At 33.5% G+C, this 22,551-nt stretch overlaps 1 protein-coding gene across 1 annotated transcript in view; it reads left to right on the top strand.

Annotated features, from left to right (window-relative positions):
- Nucleotides 1–5,894: 5,894 nt before the first annotated feature.
- The window catches only part of LOC119828999 (atrial natriuretic peptide receptor 1), a 58,344-nt gene continuing 41,687 nt past the window's right edge, over nucleotides 5,895–22,551 (top strand). Inside the window, exons 1-3 of the mRNA XM_038351346.1 lie at nucleotides 5,895–6,763; nucleotides 6,984–7,177; nucleotides 16,581–16,788. Coding sequence (XP_038207274.1) covers nucleotides 5,941–6,763; nucleotides 6,984–7,177; nucleotides 16,581–16,788 — 1,225 coding nt within the window. The 5' untranslated portion in view covers nucleotides 5,895–5,940. The remainder of the gene's footprint in view (nucleotides 6,764–6,983; nucleotides 7,178–16,580; nucleotides 16,789–22,551) is intronic.

Raw genomic sequence — 22,551 nt, 5'->3', positions numbered from 1 at the left:
ATAATTTTACATACCGATATTATGTGACTAAGATATCCGATTTATTAAGAGATACCAATCAAGTCTCATTTGCAATTCATTTTTTTACCTATATTATAAATAGGCATATCTTCTATTTCTAATTCAAACGTTGTTTATGATTATATTAGTTAGATAAAAGTAGATAAATGTGAAACATTAATCGAATGTCACGAGCATTAATTTGTTTAAAGAGTTTGTTGACATATTTTTTAAGAAATAAATTACTTACGTACGTATATATTTTTCTCAAAATAAGCTGTTATTACATAGCCATTTTTGTACAAAACTCCAAACTTTTTAAATATAGTACTTAATTATCTTTCTTAATATATGTCACGTTGTTTGTCCGCGATGGACTGCTTAACTGCTCAACCGATTTTAACAGTTTAATCAACCTTAAAGGATAATTTTACCGTTTAAATATTATAAATATTATTTCAAAAATAATAAATTAGATATATAGCGTTCACCTAATATAAAAAATAATCGCCAAAAGTTGTTTTGGAATAGGTACAAGGAAGTGTATTTGAAAAGACGTACCCCGTGCGAAACCGGGTACGGAAGCCAGTAGGTACAGCTAGTTATAAATTCATTGTAAATTTAATTTTTATGTGTGGATTAAGTATGTAAACCTCAGTATTAAAATCTACAATTCGTTTCATTTCACATTTTATAATTAAACGTCTTAATATTTTATTCGAGTTTACGTAAAAAAAAACGAAGAATTACTGTATCTCTTAAAACTTAACTGACCGCCTCCTTGGTACAGTGGTTATCGCGTGATCTTAGAACCGAGGGGTCTTGGGTTCGATTCCCGGTGGGGACGCAAAAAAAAAAAGTCTCGGTCTGGCAGGACACAGAAGGCTGATCACCTACTTGTCCATAAAGAAAATCGATCAGTGAAACAGATGTACATCATCTGCCCCATACCCCACTAGGGGACACGGGACTTCACTTTTTTTTTTTTTTAACTCAAACATTCATTTAGTCAATCAGAGCTCTTCTGGAAGTACCGTTGAATCGTTATAACACGGTTTTAACATTTACCACCGGTTCGGTAAGCAGTTTCTACAGAGAAGAGCCGGCAAGAAACTCCGTTGCTCTCGTGGGATAGATCGGGTCTATTTGGGTGTGTTGTGAGAGTTTACTGGTAGATGTTATATACCATAACTTAGACTACTTTATATTCCAATATTCCAAAAGAACATTGGGATTTTAAGGAAAAACTCATTTAAGCGGGTGAAATTGCGAGACGCAGCTATTTATAAGTAAGATATGTACCATTTACCTCCAGAATTCCTCCAAATTCTCGATCTTCCTGCCTGAATTCTCACAAAGTGTAATATATTTAAGCGTCCCCATTAAAGGGAATGGAAAGTCTTTATTCGATAATTAGCTGTTGCTTTCAGCTTCGTCCGTCTAAATACATTATAATAAAAAATCACTGTTTAGAGTAGAATTCATCGATTTAATATTTTAGTATTCATTGCATGCCAACATCAAAATGGGTATCTGCATGCCAAATTTCAGCCCGATCGGTCCAGTAGTTTAGGATGTGCGTTGATAGATCAGACCTATGTGTTATATTGAAGTATACATTTTTATACGGAGCCTCAGCCTTCCCTGTTCATTCCTTTTTTCCAGTTGAAAATTCTTTCCTTATCCCTTACCCCTTAAAGCGGGCAAAGTATTCGCAGGGACTACTCTGCGAATGTTAATGGGCGGCGGTGATCGCTTACCATCAGCAATGTTATAAAATCATTAGATGCATGTTATTTTCTTGTGTTTGATTTTACGCGAGTATTGTACATTTAGAAATTAAAAACTTTTTAACGGATTTTAAACGCGATTTATTCATTATTTTATTAACCCGACGTTTCGAACACTTTACAGCGAGCGTGGTGGCGACTGGAGTAGTCTCCCCGTGATGATAGATGCATGTTATGAGTTAAGTGGCTATACAGAGCAGTTATATTTGGTACTTAAATCCCTTTCCCTAGGGAACAGCTTACGCAAAGTTTGAAGCTAATGAGCATTCCAAACCGCTTGTCTTTGTAACTTCAAATAGTCTTATATTCTAACTTTACGAGGGAACTCAGGATTAAAAGCGTCTGAATGTAATTTACTGGAGTATATTGCAATTTGTTACGATTTTCTTCTTTTGAACGAGGAGCGCATACGCTTGGTAATTTCAAATGATTTATATAACAGTGTTTGAATAATTGATGATTTAATGTGATAAGATTAATAAATTACTGTGTTTTTATCAGTTTTGTAATAGACTTAAACAGTAGACTATTTTAAAGCTAAGATCGTTCTCGAATCGTTAAAATGTGTTTAAATAAAAGTGATATATCTTTTCCAATGTCATAAATGCGTAAATTTGTTTGTGTGTCCGTCTTTTAAGTCGTCATGGAGCGTGGGAATAAGATGGTTCAATGCGTTTAGAGCCTTTGTCACTAGCCTTCTAACTTATCGCTCCCATGAAACGTTGGAGAGATACAAACAAATATACATTTACATTTATAATATTAGTTAAATTATGTAAAATATAAAACTACTTAAGAACACGCCACGGAAAAAAACCATTACATGCGTTTAGCCGGAAATGATTCATACATAATTCAACAGACAAGTGTATATTCAATAAAAACAACATTTTTTTTTTTTTTTTGAAGTCCCGTGTCCCCTAGTGGGGTATGGGGCAGATGATGTACATCCGTTTCACTGATCGATTTTCTTTAGGGACAAGTAGGTGATCAGCCTTCTGTGTCCTGCCAGACCGAGACATTTTTTTTTTTTTTGTGCGTCCCCACCGGGAATCGAACCCAGGACCCCTCGGTTCTACGCTCACGCGTTAACCACTGTACCAAGGAGGCGGTCGATATTTTTTTACCATACGCAAAAACTCTCGAAATCATCTGCAATACCAAACGACTGTCATTGATCGCGGCGAAGCGGTCCGCAGTGGTCACTACCTTCAATTATCAAGTACAGGGAAGTAAAAAACTCGAGCCTTATCACACGAAAAGTACCAAAACTGGTTTTCTGAGACAGGTCTCGTTCGTTCGCATGGCCGTGACTTAGCCGTTAGTCTAAAAATAACCTAACATTCTGATAGTGTGTATTTTTAGAACGGGTTTCGGCAATGATTTGCGACTGGTTATCTTTATCCGAGCATTTGTTTAACCTGCTGTGTTATTTAGCGTTTAGTTTGATTTATATGCACTTAAATCAAACAGTTTGATCTTGTTCGGTGAGAAATGTGTGTCTTTTGGTGTGTGAATATGACCACGATACGAAAGTGCATTAATGAAGAAATATAAATACTGTACAATATAATCCTACTATAATATTATAAATGCGAAAGTTTGTAGGGGTATGTGTTATTTGTTACTCTTTCACGCAAAAACTACTGAACCGATTGCAATGAATTTGTTACGTAGATAGCTGGACAAGTGGAATAACATATAAGCAACTTTTTATCCCCATATTCCTACGGGATACGGACTTACGCGGGTGAAACCGCGGGGCGCAGCTAGTGATCTATAATTAGGTTGTGATGGTCAAATCTGCATCTTATGAAATTTTCACAGATCGTGTGTTTCCGTTGCCGCTATAACCCCAAATAATTAAAAATCGGGCTCAAGCAACCGTTATAAATTGAATCAGCGACCATTTTTATTTGCATTTTTTTTAAGAAACCCATACTATCCCAAGTCCGACTCGCACTTGACCGTTTTTTTTTTGCACAAAGGCAGTATTTGTAGAACAAAATACATCACGATTTCCAATCATACATACACAAGCGCATATTTCCTTGGAAGTTAAATAAAAAACAATAAATCAACATGGCTAGGGTAGGTAATATTTTTTGTTGGGGTATAATCGACTTGTAGATATTGAGTAGGTACTTACCGTAAAAACATCCGTCAAATTTCCATACATTATTGAAATTGTATAAATATGTCATATGCAAACAATCCTACTAATATTATAAATGCGAAAGTTTTGTAAGGATGTGTGTGTGTTTGTTGCTCTTTCACGCAAAAACTGCAAAGCCGATTGCAATGAAACTTGGTACGTAGATATCTGAACAACTGGAATAACATATAGGCAACTTTTATCCCGATATTCCTACATGATACGGACTTACGCGGATGAAACCGCGGGGCGCAGCTAGTAGAGTGATAAATACTTGTATATTTATAAATTTTTGATGCGCGTGATACTTTCACCACAGGCTATACTGGCATAAATACAGAACAATATCAGACTTGGATGCACTAAATTAGTTGAGAAAAAACAGGGCGTGTGTACGTGGAAAATATCTTGAAATATTCGGTGCTAGTCGCTGAGTAACTTTGTCAAAGTAAATTTGTCTTCAGAAACCTACATAAAAAGATATTTAGATTTGAAAAGCATAGGATAATCGAAAAGTCATGTTCCGTAGTTATTTCACGTTATTTCAATAAATTACCGATATTTTTTCTCCATTATTTTTATGTTAAATTATGGCTTTACAACCGACTACAAAAAAGGGGGCGGTGAATAATTTAACTGTATTTTTAATTTCTGCAAAAAATGCAATTAAGCTACAATTAAACTAATATAAGGATACATTATTGAAAATTCTTACTAATTATCCAATTTTCGGGACAGTATCGTGTTGTTTTAGTTGCTATTTGATAGAACACTGACTAACTAACCCTTCATGAGCTACATGCCGGTTACAGACGAAGGGAAAAACAGACATATCGGACGGACAGCATAGTCTTAGTAATAGGGTTTTACTCTTGGGTAAAGGCCCCAAAAATCTACTGAAATCATTTAGAAATTAAAAGCTTTTTAACGGATTTTAAACGCGATTTATTCATTATATTATCAACCCTTCGAAGTTCTTCGCGATTTATTCATTATATTATCAACCCTTCGCGCTTAAAATCCATTAAAAAGTTTTTAATTTCTAAATGTATAATACTCGCGTAAAATCAAACACAAGAAAATACTTAAAACATTTACAGAAAAAGTATATTATTGTAACTGGAAGGTAGCATATATTCGCAAGTTTTATTGCGTGAAATTATTTTCGCTCGCAGCAAATCTCATTTCAACATTACCACTTTCAATCAATCAATTTGAAACACTTTCAATCAAGTTACAGTGTTATTTTTAGACTGAATGTCAAACTTTTACTTGACCCGAACTTATTTTAAGAGTATTTTTAACTTATCGTAAAGTTATTTACGTACGCTACCGCAATATAAATTGAAAATGAAGTACCTTATTAATTTTATTCGTTTGATTAGAATTGGCGCGATATTAAATAAACAGGTTATTTTCAAAATTATGATGTTATTAAGATACGTTGTTCAGACGATACTCTAACGAATTGCACGCTTTAAAGGATCGCAATATCGACCTCACATAAAATATGTTTGATTTTGCTGTAATACCGAATGTTCTTTGAAATAATTTAATTAACTCTTTTTAGACTAACTGTAAATAGCGATCTGCCGCAATTTGCATGCATGTATATTTTATAGTAATTGAACATACCTTTTAAATATCATCATCATCAGCCCATATATGTTCCCCCAGGGACTTGGGCTTCCTATGAGGGTCACCTTTTATATCACCGTATAATAATAAATAATATTAATATTTGTTGAAAGGACCTGAATATAATATCTGAGTGTATTTTTAAGGTAGATAAGTAGGTTTACATTAGAAATATAAAAACGAAATTCATTTTATCACAACACAATTATGTGTGGATTCAAAATCTAATTAATAAAGCGAACTTTTTACGACCACCGCTCTTACGTTTATATTCCCTAAAAATTTTAAACTTTATCTTTCAAACAGATGACGCCCGAAATAATATTAACCATAAAAATGAGATAAATTTCTCGTAAAATGACAGAGGAGATCGTGAAAACGATTCTCCAGTCATATTTTGTGGAAACGTTTAGAAGTGGGAAGAAATTGTGCGCGAATCCGGCGAATTTTAGGAGAAGACGAGAGAGCCTGTGTGATTGTGACAAACATGAGATCATGGTCGGCGAACGTGTGGACAGTGCTCAAACATTCGAGATTAAAACGACCCAAAAAGGCATAAGAAACTTAAAAGTATCAGTGTTGTTATCATTCCTCGTCTTCTATGTGTGTGTAGTAAATGTAATAACAGTGTGTGATGTTAGTATTAATGGTAGTGTGCATACCAACAAATTTAAAAACAATTTCAATGGAAATGATTTGATCGCCATCAAACTACGGAATGCTAACAAAGTTACCAAGGATGTACAAAACGACGATACGCTTAATAAATACGTTAGTTCCAATAAATACAAACTGAAGGATTATTATTCGAATATGACAATAGGTCCTGATGCTATCGGACTTAAAAAACATACCTACGATATGTCATGCGCTGTTGGATTTCCTCACGATTTGGCATCAAAGCCATTCTGTGTGAAAGAAACTAACTTCAACCTGAGACCAGAAATGCATCAATTTCATGAGAAAATTGTGAAATTGGGTGTTCTATTGCCTGCTGATCCAGGGGATATGTTTTCGTTGGCCAAAGTGCTACCGATAGTAGAAATGGCCATACCAGCGTTGACTAAAGAAGATGGACCATTACCTGGCTGGAAAATATTAGTGGATTACCGAGATACCAGATGCTCTTCAGTAGATGGACCCCTTGCAGCTTTCGAGTTTTACGTCAACGGATCAGCTGGTAAGTTTTATATAACTTCTTTTATTACTTAAAGGAAACGTTTTTATTTGTGGTAATTGTCAAAAACATGCTCATACCATGTATGTTTATTTAGGTTGGTTGGTTTGGTACAAAACTCATACGCAGATAGGAGAGAAATATAAAACGGTTCCTTTATAAATATTGATAATGTTAAAAAAAATTGGAACGGTATTTGAGTTAAGACGGTGTACATTTTCAGATGCGTTCATTGGTCCTGGATGTGAATATGTGATAGCGCCAGTGGCGAGATACGCTGGTCTATGGCGGATACCTGTCATCACGGCCGGTGCTCAAGCCGAGGCCTTCACATACAAGCATCCCACTTACATGACTCTAACTAGAATGATGGGGAGCTACACACAAGCTGGTGTCGCCATTCGGAAGATATTCGAGGTAAATATTCATGAAAATGTCTATCAATGTTGTGGCGTATAGTTGTTGTATTTTAAAATACGTTTCTGAATTATTGTGTGTTTTATTTTTGTTTTCGTTCCGCTTTATTTGTGCGCCTTTTTATATTAGCTATAGTCTCACGGAATTATTTCATTTATAAGCATATAAAATTGTTTACTGAATGTGTCTGCTCTTTTTAAGCAGTGTACTTGATTTGTCTTAACCTGCTTCAGAAATTCTATCCGTCACGTAATATTATTTTATGTTGTAGATATATTTTTGATTAGAAGCTTTGGAAAGAGAACTTAGGCAATTTTGTTATAATACAGTGTTTAGTAAATCTATCACTGATAGGGAACTATTGATAAATCTTAATTAATAACACAATAACTGCAACGCATACGAATGTCCTGTTCTAATTATATATTTGTTGGCTACAATATTGCTATTGTAGTATCGACCGTGGCGCAAAACTGAAATAGAAAATGCATCAGACGTTAACACGTAATTGCTCTTTAGGTACAGAACGTAAATATTTGTTCGCGGATCGCTTTCAAAAATACTTCGTGCAAGGCGAAATGGGAGACAATTAATGGCACTTTGTTATATGTTTGGATCTATAATGTTCGTTTTTTCTGTTTGAAGCCAGAAAAAGCCAGTGCAACTGGAGAAAGTATTGGTTTAATTTTAACAGTATCCGAAATGCTTAAAGGTAAACGCGTTTGCTTAATAGACGGTGTTTATATTTAGAATCATACGATTCTCTCAATCTCCTCTTAAAGACACGATCGATAATTTTAATTTACCATCAGGCAATGCACATGCTTATGCAAGCATATAATGTTATATTAGGTTGGGTAACTGATCCTTACTAATCCTCACTATCATTAAAAAATATGTGAAAGTGTGTTCCTTTGTTTATCATTCTATCACGTCATAACGCTCTCTGTTCCTTGCTAGTATTTTTTTTGCTGAAGCTAAGAAAGCTATAGAGTCACAGATTAATTTGTTACCGCGGTAAAACATTTTATTCCTACGATAATTTACTGTGACCCTGGGCGAAGGGCGTAAAGCTAGATTTATATAATACTAGCTACGCCCCGCGGTTTCATCGCGTAAGTCCGTATCCCGTAGGAATATCGGCATAAAAAGTTGCCTTTATGTTATTCCAGTTGTCCAGCTGTCTACGTACCAAATTTCATTGCAATCGATTCAGTAGTTTTTGCGTGAAAGAGCAACAAACACACAAACATCCTTACAAACTTACGCATTTATAATATTAGTAGGATTGTTATAACGAACACCTACTCATTGAGCTACAATAATGTATAATATTAGCGCACATTAACAATCATTAGTGTGAACTAAACAGCTCCCTTTACAAACACGTGCGGCTTAATGAGGATAATAAATATTGTGTTGTTATGAATATGGAGTAACGTGACAATTTAAATAGACTGTGGTATGTTAATGACGCTATGCTAAAGTGGGATTATACGTGAAATTCGTGCACACTAAAAATACCTATGATGTACTTGTATTTAGAAAAGAAAAAAAAATACTTGGTGATGCGAGTGGGACATAAAAAATTGACAACAAAAAGAATATGTATAGAATAAACAATACAAAGGAAGCAAGGAACAGACAACAAATCAATGTGTCGCCCACAGTGCTAATAAGATCCATTTTAGCTTGTGCCAGGCATGAGGTTTGCAACTAAATCCTAGTCCTGACTTACAGATATGCGACGCTATGAGAATGATAATAATATAAATTATGTTATGTTACATAATATTTTAGATAAATTTTGTGTGGACAAAAGAAGTCGAACATAAAAGTCGCTAAGGATATCCAAAAAGGAATTAAAAGGAAAACATTTTCATGGAAATTCATTTTCTATGTAGAAACGCTAGCTTACCGCCCGCGACTTCGTCTGTTACTCAAAGTTTCAGTGGTTTAGGCGCTAAAAAGAGATATACAGACAGAGTTACTTTCGCATGTATATTATATATTTATAATCACAATTTAGTAAAAATGGATTGAACTCTGGTTGAGAGTTTCATAACATTTTTCCATTCGAGGTTAGGATTGACGAAGGTCTATCCTTCAGGGAAATGAGTATTATAGGGGGAATTAGTTGATTACCCGCTTGTTATTGTGTAGACATATTTGATATTGTTTATTTCGTATATTTTTTGTGTGGTGTTGAAGAGTTGTTTGACATTTATTAGCTTGCTTTTCTCCCACGACGTCAAAGGACATTCCCACTAGATTTAGTTGTTAAACTGCTTTAGTAATTAGACTATGTTACACTCTAGACTTCTATCTCCAGGTATTATATCAAAACCATCCGTTGTGTCGTGATAAAAAGACGAACACACTTTTGCATTTGTAATTTTAGTGGTTGACAATTGTAAAATATTTAACACAGATACGAAATTTTACATCGTTTCGTATTTCTGAAACTTTTAATTCTTTATTTTAATAGTGTAATAAATATTTAAGTGATCGTTATGGTTGGTAGACGTTATTAACTTTGTAATGTTTGGGACTAAGCGATCGCTTTATATCAGAGAGAATTTTTTAATTTCTAAGGTTCCCTTTACCATGTAGAATTGAAAAAGACGTTATGCCAGACCTTAATATAAATAGTCTATTGCAATATTCATTAAGGATATCTTATTTTGATATATCATTTTTCGCTCATTTATATTCCATTTATAAATAAATATTAACGTTTTTATTAGCTTCACCTGTTTATACGTACCGACTCCTTTAGACTCGACTTAGACCCACTTTAAACGTACTGATGCAATTCAATGTTTGTACGCTTATCAAAGATCGGTGAAAATACAATAATTTTATAACGTTATCACATTATCTTGATAAGGATAGTCAGGATTAAATAATATACGTGAGTATGCTCAGTATAAGAGCAAGTTAGACAATTTTGTTTATCCTATCAATCCTACTAATATTATAAATGCGCAAGTTTGTAAGGATTTGTGTAAGTTTGTTACTCTTTCACACGAAAAATACTGAACCGATTGCAATGAAATTTTGTACGTAGATAGCTGGACAACTGAAATAACACATAGGCAACTTTTTATCTCGATATTCCTACGGGATACAGACTTACGCGGGTGAAACCGCGGGGCACAGCTAGTTTGTAAAGTTTGTTGAAGAGTTTTTAAGATTTTTTTTTAATTATATGTTGTTTTTCATTGCGTGTGCATTAACATTACGAAATTTCTTTTCAACCAGGTTTATCATCAATCATTAATAACATCAAAATATAATGTGCCCTAAGAAAATAAACAATACGGTATTTGAATTTATCGTTCATTATTTGAATAAAGTATGGTTTATGAAATAGACTTATAATAATGAATTAATTTGTATTAATACGACATGTTTACATGGTATTAAATATAATGTATGTATGTCTTGTATAACAAGTATATATTATTATAAGTATTGAGTATGTAGAATACTTTTGGCTTAGGCTTCCGAAGCTATTATTGCATTTTGTTCGGTTGTCTGGGAGAAGTAGCTTTTGGCCATAAGGCACCTTCAATGAATCTTTTGTTTTTACTTTTTATAGAATAAATGTATAAAATATTATAAAAAAAAATAAACTATATGAATAATAAATTCTTCGTCCTAAAGTCGTATAGTAAGTCCTACCTAAAAGTATCTGCTTAATATCTTACTTATAACCTCACCACTCAATTACTATTTATAACTCAAGAACGGTTAAACCGTATTGAACGAAATTTCGTATAGAGATAGTTTGAAACGCGTGAAATGACATAGGATAGTTTTGAGCCTGGTCCACGATCTGGTCCTGATCCGTGGATCAGGTCCCGTGGGAACGGGAACTATGTGGAGAACACCCCGGGAGTTGAAGAATCGATCTCACTGTCCTATACTGCACAACTCTAATAATAAACGATTAAACGAGATTTCACATGCCAAAATCCTATTAATATTATAAATGCGAAAGTTTATAAGTATGGATGTATGGATGTTTGTTACTCTTTCACGTAAAAACTACTGAACCAATTGCAATGAAATTTGGTACGTAGACAGCTGGATAACTGGAATAACATATAGGCAACTTTTTATTCCGATATTCCTACGGGATACGGACTTACGCGGGTGAAACCGCGGGGCGCAGCTAGTATTGATATATACTCGTACAAGGGTATTGGTACTTATCGTAAATTGTTCCGTACCTACATTCAAGGTAAATTTGAGCTAAATGAATGATTTTTAGAAATTAAAAACTTTTCAACGGATTTTAAACGCGATTTATTCATTATATTATTAACCCGACGTTTCGAACACTTTACAGCGAGCGTGGTCACGGGGAGACACGTCTCCACGTCACGTTGAAAAGTTTTTAATTTCTAAATGTATAATACTCGCGTGAAACCAAACACAAGAAAATACTATGAATGATTTTTGACAACTTCCTTGAATTTTTTATAGTGGGGAAATCTTGTATAGATACCCACGGCCCCCGGGGATGGAGCCGTGGGTTATGTCTGATTCTTACCGACCAAAACCCCACTGTGTTCCGTCGAGCCGCTTAAGTGGCCACAGGAGCTGGTTAAAATTCATCCGCGAAACTTCCCTCCGATTCCATCATCAGATCAGCTCAAGTGCCAGATTATTGCATTGTTACTTAACTTATTACTTAACTTACATAAGTATGCTTTGAATGCAATCGGAAACTTGTAAGTGTAATAAAATTGACTTCTGAGATTACTTACACTGTTAATAACTTTTTAAACGATTCCTTGAGATTTCATCATCGATCTGACTTGATGATAATGGAACACCTCTGGAGTAAGCCCTTTTGAATTAATCTATTTTTTTAATATAAAAATATCGATTAACATTTACAAGAAATACATATCTTCTTTTTTGAAGTCGGTTGTAACACAAGATTCTTGTATGAATACGTAAGTTAACTTATTGGGTAAATAATGTTATATTTGTTCTCAATTTAACATTTTTCTACATACATAAAAATGAGTCACCGAATATGTTGCTATCTAAGCGTAAAACCCGAGAATGGCTCGACCAATTTGGAGATTTTTTTACGTTTTTGTTAAGGCACGAGGAACGTTCTTATGGAGAGAAAAAATGTACGTGGGTGAAGTTGAAGGAACCTCTATAGTACATACTAGTGTTACGAGTGTTTATTGGCGGTGATGATATAACATCAGGTGGCCCACCTGCTCACCTACCGAATGTTTTAATTTCTATTTACTCGACTGCTTTGCTGGAATTAGTTTTTGTAGACAAAAATAATACAAAGTAATGGACAAAAAGTGCTTTTAATTAAATGTTATACTATTTTTTCAACGGACTTCAAAAAAGAGTTAGAACATTTTACTTGATGAAAATTTGGTTCAGTTCTGTTAATTTGAAGGCAAATTAATTTTTTGTTAAATATTATTATTGTTTATATTGTATTACTAGCTGCGCCCCGCGGTTTCACCCGCGTAACTCCGTATCCCGTAGGAATATCGGGATAAAAAGTTACCTATGTTATTCCAGTTGTCCAGCTGTCAAATTTTATTGCAATTGGTTCAGTGGTTTTTGCGTGAAAGAACAACAAACACACACGCAACTTTACAAACTTTCCCATTTATACTATTAGTAGGATAGGATTAAGGGGCGGTTGTCAATTCCTTCGTTAAATCTTATAAAAAAAAATATCCTCTATTATCCTGCTTTTTTGGAGTAAAGTAATAGTAAAAAGCAGGAGGTAGGTATTAAGTACATAAATATATTAACTTTGAATATTTAATCTTTATTTTAGGTTTACTAAAAGGTATTAAATAGATTACATCAAGTAAATATGACAATTACTAAATATAATTACCTTCAAAATGGCAACACAATATGCGTTATGCTTACATCACACAGAAAACAAATTAAAGCTAATACCTCTTAAAAATAAATTACAAAAACACATTGCAACGTTTTACTACGTAATATATAATCAGCAAATATGATTTTTAGAAATTTGTAGTGATCTTTCATCATTTCACTGTATAGATTTTGAAGATCTTTTTTTATTTAATACGAGATATTACAAACGTGGTCACGTGATAAGAACACCAGGACTCAATGATGACATCCTAGAGAAAATGTAAAAACGTATTTGCGAATACTGCGCTTGTTATCTTTGGATTTAATTTTTTAAACCACTGCAATGTAAATATATCAATGTAAGGTCTTGTAACGACTTAGCTGATGCTGGAGCCGAAGCACTGACGTTGGAACTCCTCAACGGCTATCCGCAATTACCTGGTGTTTGTGTTTGATTCATTTGAGTTGATAAAAACTTTACACAATATCTTATATGGTGATGAAGACGAAGGACTAAAGTCAAGTCTTCATCAGTTTTGCAAGATGTCTCTAGTTGTGCTTACTTCATACTGGTTATATGAAAAAAATGTTTAATTAAAAAAAAATCTCGCTGGTCTCCAGCGTTAAAATCAGTTTGGAGGCTAAATTTATTTAGAGAGGGATTATTATAATAAGAAATGAAAAGTATTTAATCTATTCTTTAAGTAAAGTATAATATTAAATTAGTGAAAATGTAATATAACCGCTTCGATGTCTACTACATAAACATCTAATTAATTTTAAAATAACATAGTTTACGTTCTAATTGATTATTTAACACGAAAATCTTAAGTTTACATGTTGTATTATTTAATTTTTAGTTTTTGTATTATTTAATTGTTAGTTGGCATTCAAACGCTTTATAAATAAGTAAATTTTAAAGAATAGAAAAAAATTAGATCACGAGGCGGGTATTATACGCGTATATTGCAGTGAAATTAAAGTATTAATTAATCACATAATGTATGTTTAACTATGATTGAATTGCTTCCGAAAATTGTTTATACTTATAGTAATATTATATTGTTTTCCTCATTTATATTGTGATCATGTGTCTATGACTCCTAGACGCTATTGTAAAAGCTGAATTATTTATAACAATTGCATAAAGAGGACTTCATGAGTTAAAAGTGTATTTCATAATATGTTAAAGTATGGTCTATTGCATTAAAATAGCAACTGTTTTCAGCAAAATAACTGAACTGCCTATAAATTGTCAGAATTAGATCAAATTTTAACGGGACCACTAGCTTTAGCCCGCGGCTTCGCACGCGTCCAATTCGGAAAAGTTTAATATTTGTTATTATACATATTAAATCCCTCTCACTCTTATTTCCTTTTGTATATATTTAGTTGTATTTTTTTTGTAAAAGGTATATTAAAAAAAAACCCTTAAAAATGTGTTGCGTAGTTTTAAAGATCTAAGCACACACATAAAGCGACTACCTAGTGATTATTGTTCAATCAACAAGGTTACCTGACTGTGTTTCATTTCTTCGATACAATCAATACATTTTTATTAAATCACGCGTTCTTTTGTTTGAGCATAATACATGCGCATGTGTGCGTATCCCTGTGTACTGACAGATCCGACCGAGACCGAGGCTATAAATGTGTGCATGCATTGTTCGATCCCTTATAGTCCCTTTATTAATATCCGTCAACACTCATACACAATATATAATAATATACACGCATCTATTGCATAGTTCGCTAGCAATCAGTGCATTGCATTCCTCCATAAACGTGTCTATTTGTATGGTGACACATAACATATATATAACACTTCATATTTATTATAATTTGTATATACTAGCTGCGCCCCACGGTTTCACCTGCGTAAGTCCGTATCCCATAGGAATATCGGGATAAAAAGTTGCCTATATGTTATTCCAGTTGTCCAGCTATCTACGTACCAATTTTCACAACAATCGGTTCATCCTTACAAACTTTCGCATTTATAATATTAGTAGGATACTATATTATAGCCGACATAACCCACGACCTCTTCCCTGGGGTCTGTGGGTATCTATGTGAGATTTCCCCACTATAAAAAAAATATACTATACTATACTATAGTAGGATTATTCGATAGTTTTTTGTGGGAATCGAGCGCGCTTCGGCACGATTTGGACCAGCCCGCACCGGGGAAAGTGCCACTCCACGGATGATCGGCGCGAAATCGTGTGATGCTACTGTTTTTCGTATAATGCGTGTAGGAGCCGGAGGTCTTTACCTCACCCACAACAGTCGTTTCTGTCTTTCCCTTCCTCTCATATCCCTCTCACTTTACTTCGCTTTACAAAGCTGGTAACGTAATTTACCTCTGCTCAAAATGTAGGCGGCGATGGTCGCTTACCATATTCCAGGTCACCCACCGGACAGTTATCTACTGCAACATAATAAATAAAGAACAGATTGTTTCGCATACTTGATAAAATTACTCACCTGAACATTCGCCACCTCTGTAACACGAGTGGTCCATTAGTCCCTTCCCTGAACCATTTATAGGTAAACACGTATCGTAAATAAGATTTTTTGTTATTGGCAAAACGTATTTGCCTTTTAGCGAAGGAAATAAGAGGTTCTCATTCGTCTATTGAAGGTATCTAAATGCTGATATTGTTTTGGAGATATAGCAAACCAAACTAGACTTATATGTACAACTATGTGTAGATATAGTATGTTTGTATTATGGCTGGGTCAAATGATTATAATAGTTTTAATATATAATATATTTACTTTTGTATTTTTATTGATTTGCTTTGTCTAATGCAATCTGTAAGGCTACCAATGACTGAACCGGGACCAACCAGCAATCGAATTTAAAAATAGTTTTTAAATGTTTATCTGACTTCAATCTTGAATTCAAATAACTAAAAAGCGAATAATGAATACATAAAGATCCAATATTTATAGGCAGCTTCCGAAATTGAGTGTCTGAAAATGCAACTGTTTGTTTTATTTTTCAGAAGCTTATTACCACTTCTCTTTACATGCTTAAATTTTATCAATATAAGACATGCGCTTCTATAATTACATGTTAATTTATGGCTTTGCGATGTGTGACACGTAGACCGTTTGTCATTTTATGAGAGAATTTTAGTATGTTATATATGATATACATGTTAATTGAAGTATTCACAACTCTATCATCATTAGAGGTATAGAATCTCTGAAATCGCTGAATCCTTTTGCCTTTCTTATAAATATTAAATTATATCCCCTTAGTTCTTAGTACTTTCTGCATGCCAAATTTCAGTAATTACAAAATTGGAGTAATTCGCGCTGTGTGTTGTTAGATCAGTTAGTCCTTCGCGTTTTATATTAAGATGTTTGATTGATCTCCTTGTTTAGAAATTAAAAACTTTTTAACGGATTTTAAACGCGATTTATTAATTATATTATTAATCCTAAATGTATAATACTCGCGTAAAATCTAACACAAGAAAATACTATGATCTCCTTGTTTCAGGAATTCAAGTGGCGTAAAATCGGCATGCTCTACCACAATCACGTGATGTCAGCTGGCAAAGGAAACAGCCCGTGTTTCTTGACTTTGAGCGCGATCTTCACGGTGCTCGGGCGGAAAGCGTACCCCCCACCGATATCCTTCGATGAAACGAATTACACTACCTCATTGCTTAAGGAACACCTCCAAGCCCTATCCTTGGCGTCTAGAAGTGAGTAGATTGCAGTGTTATTTATTAACATCTTATTGTACATAGTTCGGATACTGTGATTACTAATTCTGGCTTGTGATGGAAATAAACGATTTCTTTTGGATAGTGTATTTTTTGTGTGAATGTTAACCGACTTCGAAATTGAGGAGGTTCTCAATTCGACTGTTTTTTTTATATTATATTTGTGTTTGTTACCTCATAGCTCTGTAGAGGGTGAATTGATATTGACGTTTACGTTTTCACTAGAATGCTGGTGCCTTTCGTGTGATCCCTATAAAATTTGGTCTAGTTCTGGTTTAGATTTTGGTTAAAAACTATTATTAATAAATACTACTTATATTTCTTGTTATATGGACCTAATATGGAAATTATTCGATTGAAATATGGAAATACTGAAGTTAGGTACTGATTAACATACCGATTATGTATACCAGCACAATAAAGTGTAAAATAAATAAAATAAATAAATAAATAACTTTTTGAAAAACTCGTTTGCCAGCGATAATATAATAATGAATTTATAAGACGCATTCATTGGCTTGTGTTTTTATTGGTTCGTATTCCTTCCTACCATTTAGGTTATTTGCATAAATGATTTGATAAGTATGAGTGTCAGTCATATAAGCATAAGTTTGATCGGGTAGCAAAAGAAAAAATACATTTTGGTAGGTATTATAAATCGGATATTTATATGTATTATGCTCAAACCGACTGAATTAACATTGAATATTAAAAAAAAAAACTAATAAATATGCAGCATTCTAGGAATTCTAGTCTCCAAACAGTTCGTTATCATGACAGTAATAATGCAGTTTTAATATATAGCCTTTTAGCATCGTAGTTTGTAAAATGATAACTTGCGGTAAATTTAACACAATAGGTATCGAATAGTTCATTGAAATGAGATTTTCTTGGTTTATTTAAATACACAATTTATTGTCAAATACAATTTAAAAAGGACAGTCAATCAATGTAACACCAAAAAGTAAGGCAAATATATAGATGGCCTTATTTGTGAAATAGCTTTTCCAGGAAACCTTAAAAGGAAGCCATGTAAGGCTCTAGTTGAGCAAAGGCAAAAACATAAATAAATTAACGTTTAATAAACGCATTACAACAGATAAAATATAACACAGATGATGAAACTTGATGAAACTACATTACTTTAAATGAAACAAAGTAAGTTATACTCTACTCTTTATATTTAAGTACTCTTTGCAAAGAAATGTGGCATCTTCACCGGTTTCGTGCAATCGTCGACTGCCATATCAGTCTGTAGGCCCATGTCCCTATTCTTACCCTCCTCAATCCTTTCCTTTACTCCCCACATAAATCATCTCTTTATCTCTTATCTTTAAAAGACGGCAATCCATTTACAGAGAGGCCTTATGCCTCTGCAAATAGCCTTTCGGTTAAAACTTTGATCACCATCGCCTGGCCTTTTGCTGGTATTGGCATAAAAAAAGTACCTGGATGACCAAGCTTTGCTCGTATTTTTTTTTTGTTTTTTTTTTTATAAATTGTGTTTTTTGGAAATTATATTTAAGTACGAATTATCGTTATATTATATATTATAATTATATTATATATTATAATTAAATATATAATTGTCTTACCGACAGAATAATAAAAAAATATGAACGACTTCGTGAAGTTAGATTTTTTATAAGCGTTTTTTTCCAAGATAGTTTAGGCATTTTTAAGTGAACACGTGCATTAACAAAACACAAAACAATATAAACAATTAGTCTAACCTCAAAGCAAACACTCATTGACTTCGTTACTTAACAACGCCCTCTGCTGGAACTTTAATTATTCGCCAAAAAATAGTATTATTATTCGCCAATAGATGTCAGGAAGAGTCATAATAAATTGGGACTACTCAAACGCCTCCTATTTGTTAAAAAAGTAAGTTTAAGTCGATAAAACACGAATATGACATTTTCTAAAAAAGATTCCTAGCTAGATCGATTTATCGCCCCCGAAACCCCCCATATACTAAATTTCATGAAAATCGTTGCAGTCAATCAGAGATTCCAATTATATATATATATATATATATATATATATATATATACAAGAATTGCCCCTTTAAAGATGCCGGGACGAGCATTTACTTATATGTATTATGCGTAATATCATAATAATATCATATAATTATTATATTAAAGTGCACAATGTTTTTATATTAATTGAAGGACCATAATCATTATGGAGCTATTATATCGTCATTATAGTTAATAACAGCAAATAAGAAAACACTTCAGATTGTATATAAAAAAGTGTTTACTGAAACTTGTAATTGTTGTGTGATTATCATAATTTTCCATCGTCAGATTAAAACGTATCTTGTGTATCAAAGTATGTACAAAACATGTATATTTAATGCATAATACAGCAATTTTTGTTATAAAAACAAAATACCCGACTACAAACTTTACTTATATTGTTATGGCATTTAAAACATCCTTCTTTTGATATCCATATTGCTAGGGTAAGAAAAAACGTACACCCCCCTCCCCCTTTTATGTGCAGACGCCATTTTGTTAATTTATATAGCCCATGTCACAATTCTGACGATTAACGGCGCTTCATATGTCAAAATCCGGCCAGTGGTTTGGGCTTTAGTACGTGTCATAATTTTCACAGATGCGATATTGTGAGATGTGAGAATGTCTAGATAATAGATAGTTAAGAGTCGAGAGAGAGAGAGAGAGAGTGTGTCTAATACATTGAGAGCCATATTATTAGTTTACATAAACCTTAAGTTAGAGTGAATATGTTTTTAATGTTTTTATCAAAATACATGGAAATTTAAATAGTATTTCGAATTATTGACCCTGAGAGTAGTATTGAGAGTATTTAAGTTAAAACTATGATATAAAGCATATTATTGTCCCTCGAATTTTATTTATCGGTATAGATATAGATTTGAGATATTGGAAAATACGCAGGAAAATTTTAATACCGGCAATCGGGAACCGAAACTGTCTGTCTGACTGACTGTCTATTCGTCGTTTCTATCTTTTCTTTGACTACGCGGAATCAGGCAGAAAGCTTGTAATTGTGTAGAGTAAGAGACGTACAGACAGACAGGGCGGTTACTTTAGCATTTATTAATATTAAGTTGTGTTTGTCATTCTAATAATATAAAATAAATTTAAAAATTTTGAATACAATTGAGCGGAATAATATAAACGATAAAAACATTATTCATTTTGAATAATAAGAAAGAAAGAAGAATAACAATGTTCCGTTTTAATTTCATAATTCGAATTAAAAGTTTCTAGCATATTCCCAGGCAACGATACAATTTTTTTGTTATACCAAACAGCTGTTCTCACATAATATAATATGGGAAAATAATCTAAGAAGAGTCCAGTTTTGTGAAGATTTAGATTGTTATCGCGAGATCCCGCCTTTATTGTAATTTATAGGGAGAGGGTGTATACCAGAAGGGACCATTAAATTTTTTCTCGAACCTTTGAAAATTCGGCTAACTTGGCACTTTACCTCCAGATTTTCCTATTAAAAGACACATCGCAAAACTAAATAGAAGAAATGCTTTTATATTAGTGACCTTTTTAATGTGGGAGTGAGCACGCTTCAGCACGAATTGGCCCAGCGCGCACCGGGGACGTACCACGCCCCCACAGAATATCGATGTATTTTACAATCAACCTCCAACAAGTTTAAGGTTTCGATTTTCGTCTGAGTGAATCGACTTTGATAATTTAAACACGGTTTAGGCATATAGTTACTAGTTACTTGATTTGGTTTTTTTAAAAACAGATAACTCTGTGGGTTATTTGGTTAAAATATCGTATGTTGTAGTTTCAGTATTGTAGCGTCGCGATCACCCAAACAATCAGATGACATTAGCGATGCATTTGAATCAATTTATGGTTGAAACATACATCAGATTTTGTAAATTATTCTAAGACGGCTTAAGTACAGTGGAGATACTGTGATAGTTTAGTCAGCTGTAATTTTTGTAGACAATTGTAAGCGAAGCACCCAATCGTTGCTGGAAGCGAAAGATGGCCAATTTTTTAAATGTGTTTTTAGTCTGCGACAAATTAAAGCGAAGACAAATTAATATTTATAAATTTTAAGATTTTACATATGAATGACTAGCTGCGCTCCGCGGTTTCACCCGCGTAAGTCCGTATCCCGTAGGAATCGGGATAAAAAGTTGCCTATATATTTTTCTAGTTGTCCAGCTGTCTACACACCAAATTTCATTGCAATCGGTTCAGTAGTTTTTGCGTGAAAGAGCAACAAACACACACACACATCCTTACAAACTTTCGCATTTATAATATTAAGTAGTAGGATTTCGCATTTAGTCGATGGCATTAAGACGATTGCGCATGGTTTAACATTATATCCTCGATGTGATTGATTATGGAGGAATCTTAGTAATCTTTGTAGTTAATTCATTCTTATCCAGAATTAATTAACTACTACAAATAGTCATCCAATGCCGTTAATGCGTACAATCGCTTCTACAAATATCATTTAATACACATACAAAGAAAACCGCCAACACAGTCTGTAATTGTTTATTTCAAATCAAAATCTCATACTGATTCTTTCCTTTTAATCCACTTAATGTACCATTCCTATATTCGTTTTAAATATATCGGGCTACAATAGCTTATAATACTCATAAGATTCAAGGGCCTTATGAAATAAATAACTTCATTTAAGTGCTTCTTAATATTGATCGGTGCCGTAACGATGCGATGTATGTGAATTTTTATGGTGTAATTATTGAATTTTATAACGTAAATAATAAAGTAATAAATAGGCACTCCTTGCTTAATGGTTAGCTAGGTGCAGGATCCATTGTTACTTATATTTTCCATTTTTATATATAAGTTATATAAGTACTTTTCATTACTATCGTTCAGTTTGTGATATTAAAAACCACGATGTTCTGAAGATGTTTATAATTTATGAACTACACAACGGATGATATTATTATCTATTCTTATATGTCATTTATCTCATAAAAAGTACGAATGAAACCGGACTCTGCGTTATTGAGTTACCACAATGTACACATTTTAACATTTTACCCCGCTCCCCAGGGTACTGCCCTGAATATCGGGAGGAAAAATGCCATTTTTAACTACATTTCGGCGTGATATGGTTCCACATGTATTTCCACATACATATATAGAGAGAGACATTTTTTTAGGAACTATCGGTTCTATTTCTAGTTAAGAGTGCCTTCCAATTGGACCTGTTATTCTAATTTTCAAAGAAGAATAGGGCAGTTTTATTCAAGCATTCTTTGGAAGCCCTCCCCATTCGTATCACGTAGTAAGTTGTTCATTAACCACTGTTTCGGAACATCACTTCTACCACAGATATACAATTTGAAAAATTCCACTCACTTTCCACGACTGTATAAATAAGATATCTCAGCAATCAGAAAGTCTTTTGATCGAAAATATGTCCTATAATAAAGAAGATTAGATTTAACTTCATTTGTCAGGAACTACGGTCGATACCTGTTAGGCTAAGGGGATTAGTTAGCGCTGGAGTAAGGAGTTCTCTCTACTTTCGATTGCAATTCAAATTGAATCAATGCTACCTTTGGTCCATAAAAATTATTTTAATAGTTTTTATGTGTGAGTAGCTTTCCGCCCGCAGCTTCGGTCGCGTGAACGAAGAAAAATCTCGGTGGAATGGAATGCTTCACTGCGTTAAAAAGTCGCTCTGCTGTTACGTAAAAAAAGACAAACAATTTCT

Source organism: Zerene cesonia, chromosome 9 (assembly GCF_012273895.1).
Source record: "Zerene cesonia ecotype Mississippi chromosome 9, Zerene_cesonia_1.1, whole genome shotgun sequence".
Taxonomy (NCBI): domain Eukaryota; kingdom Metazoa; phylum Arthropoda; class Insecta; order Lepidoptera; family Pieridae; genus Zerene; species Zerene cesonia.
This window is presented reverse-complemented; position numbering and strand designations above follow the sequence as displayed.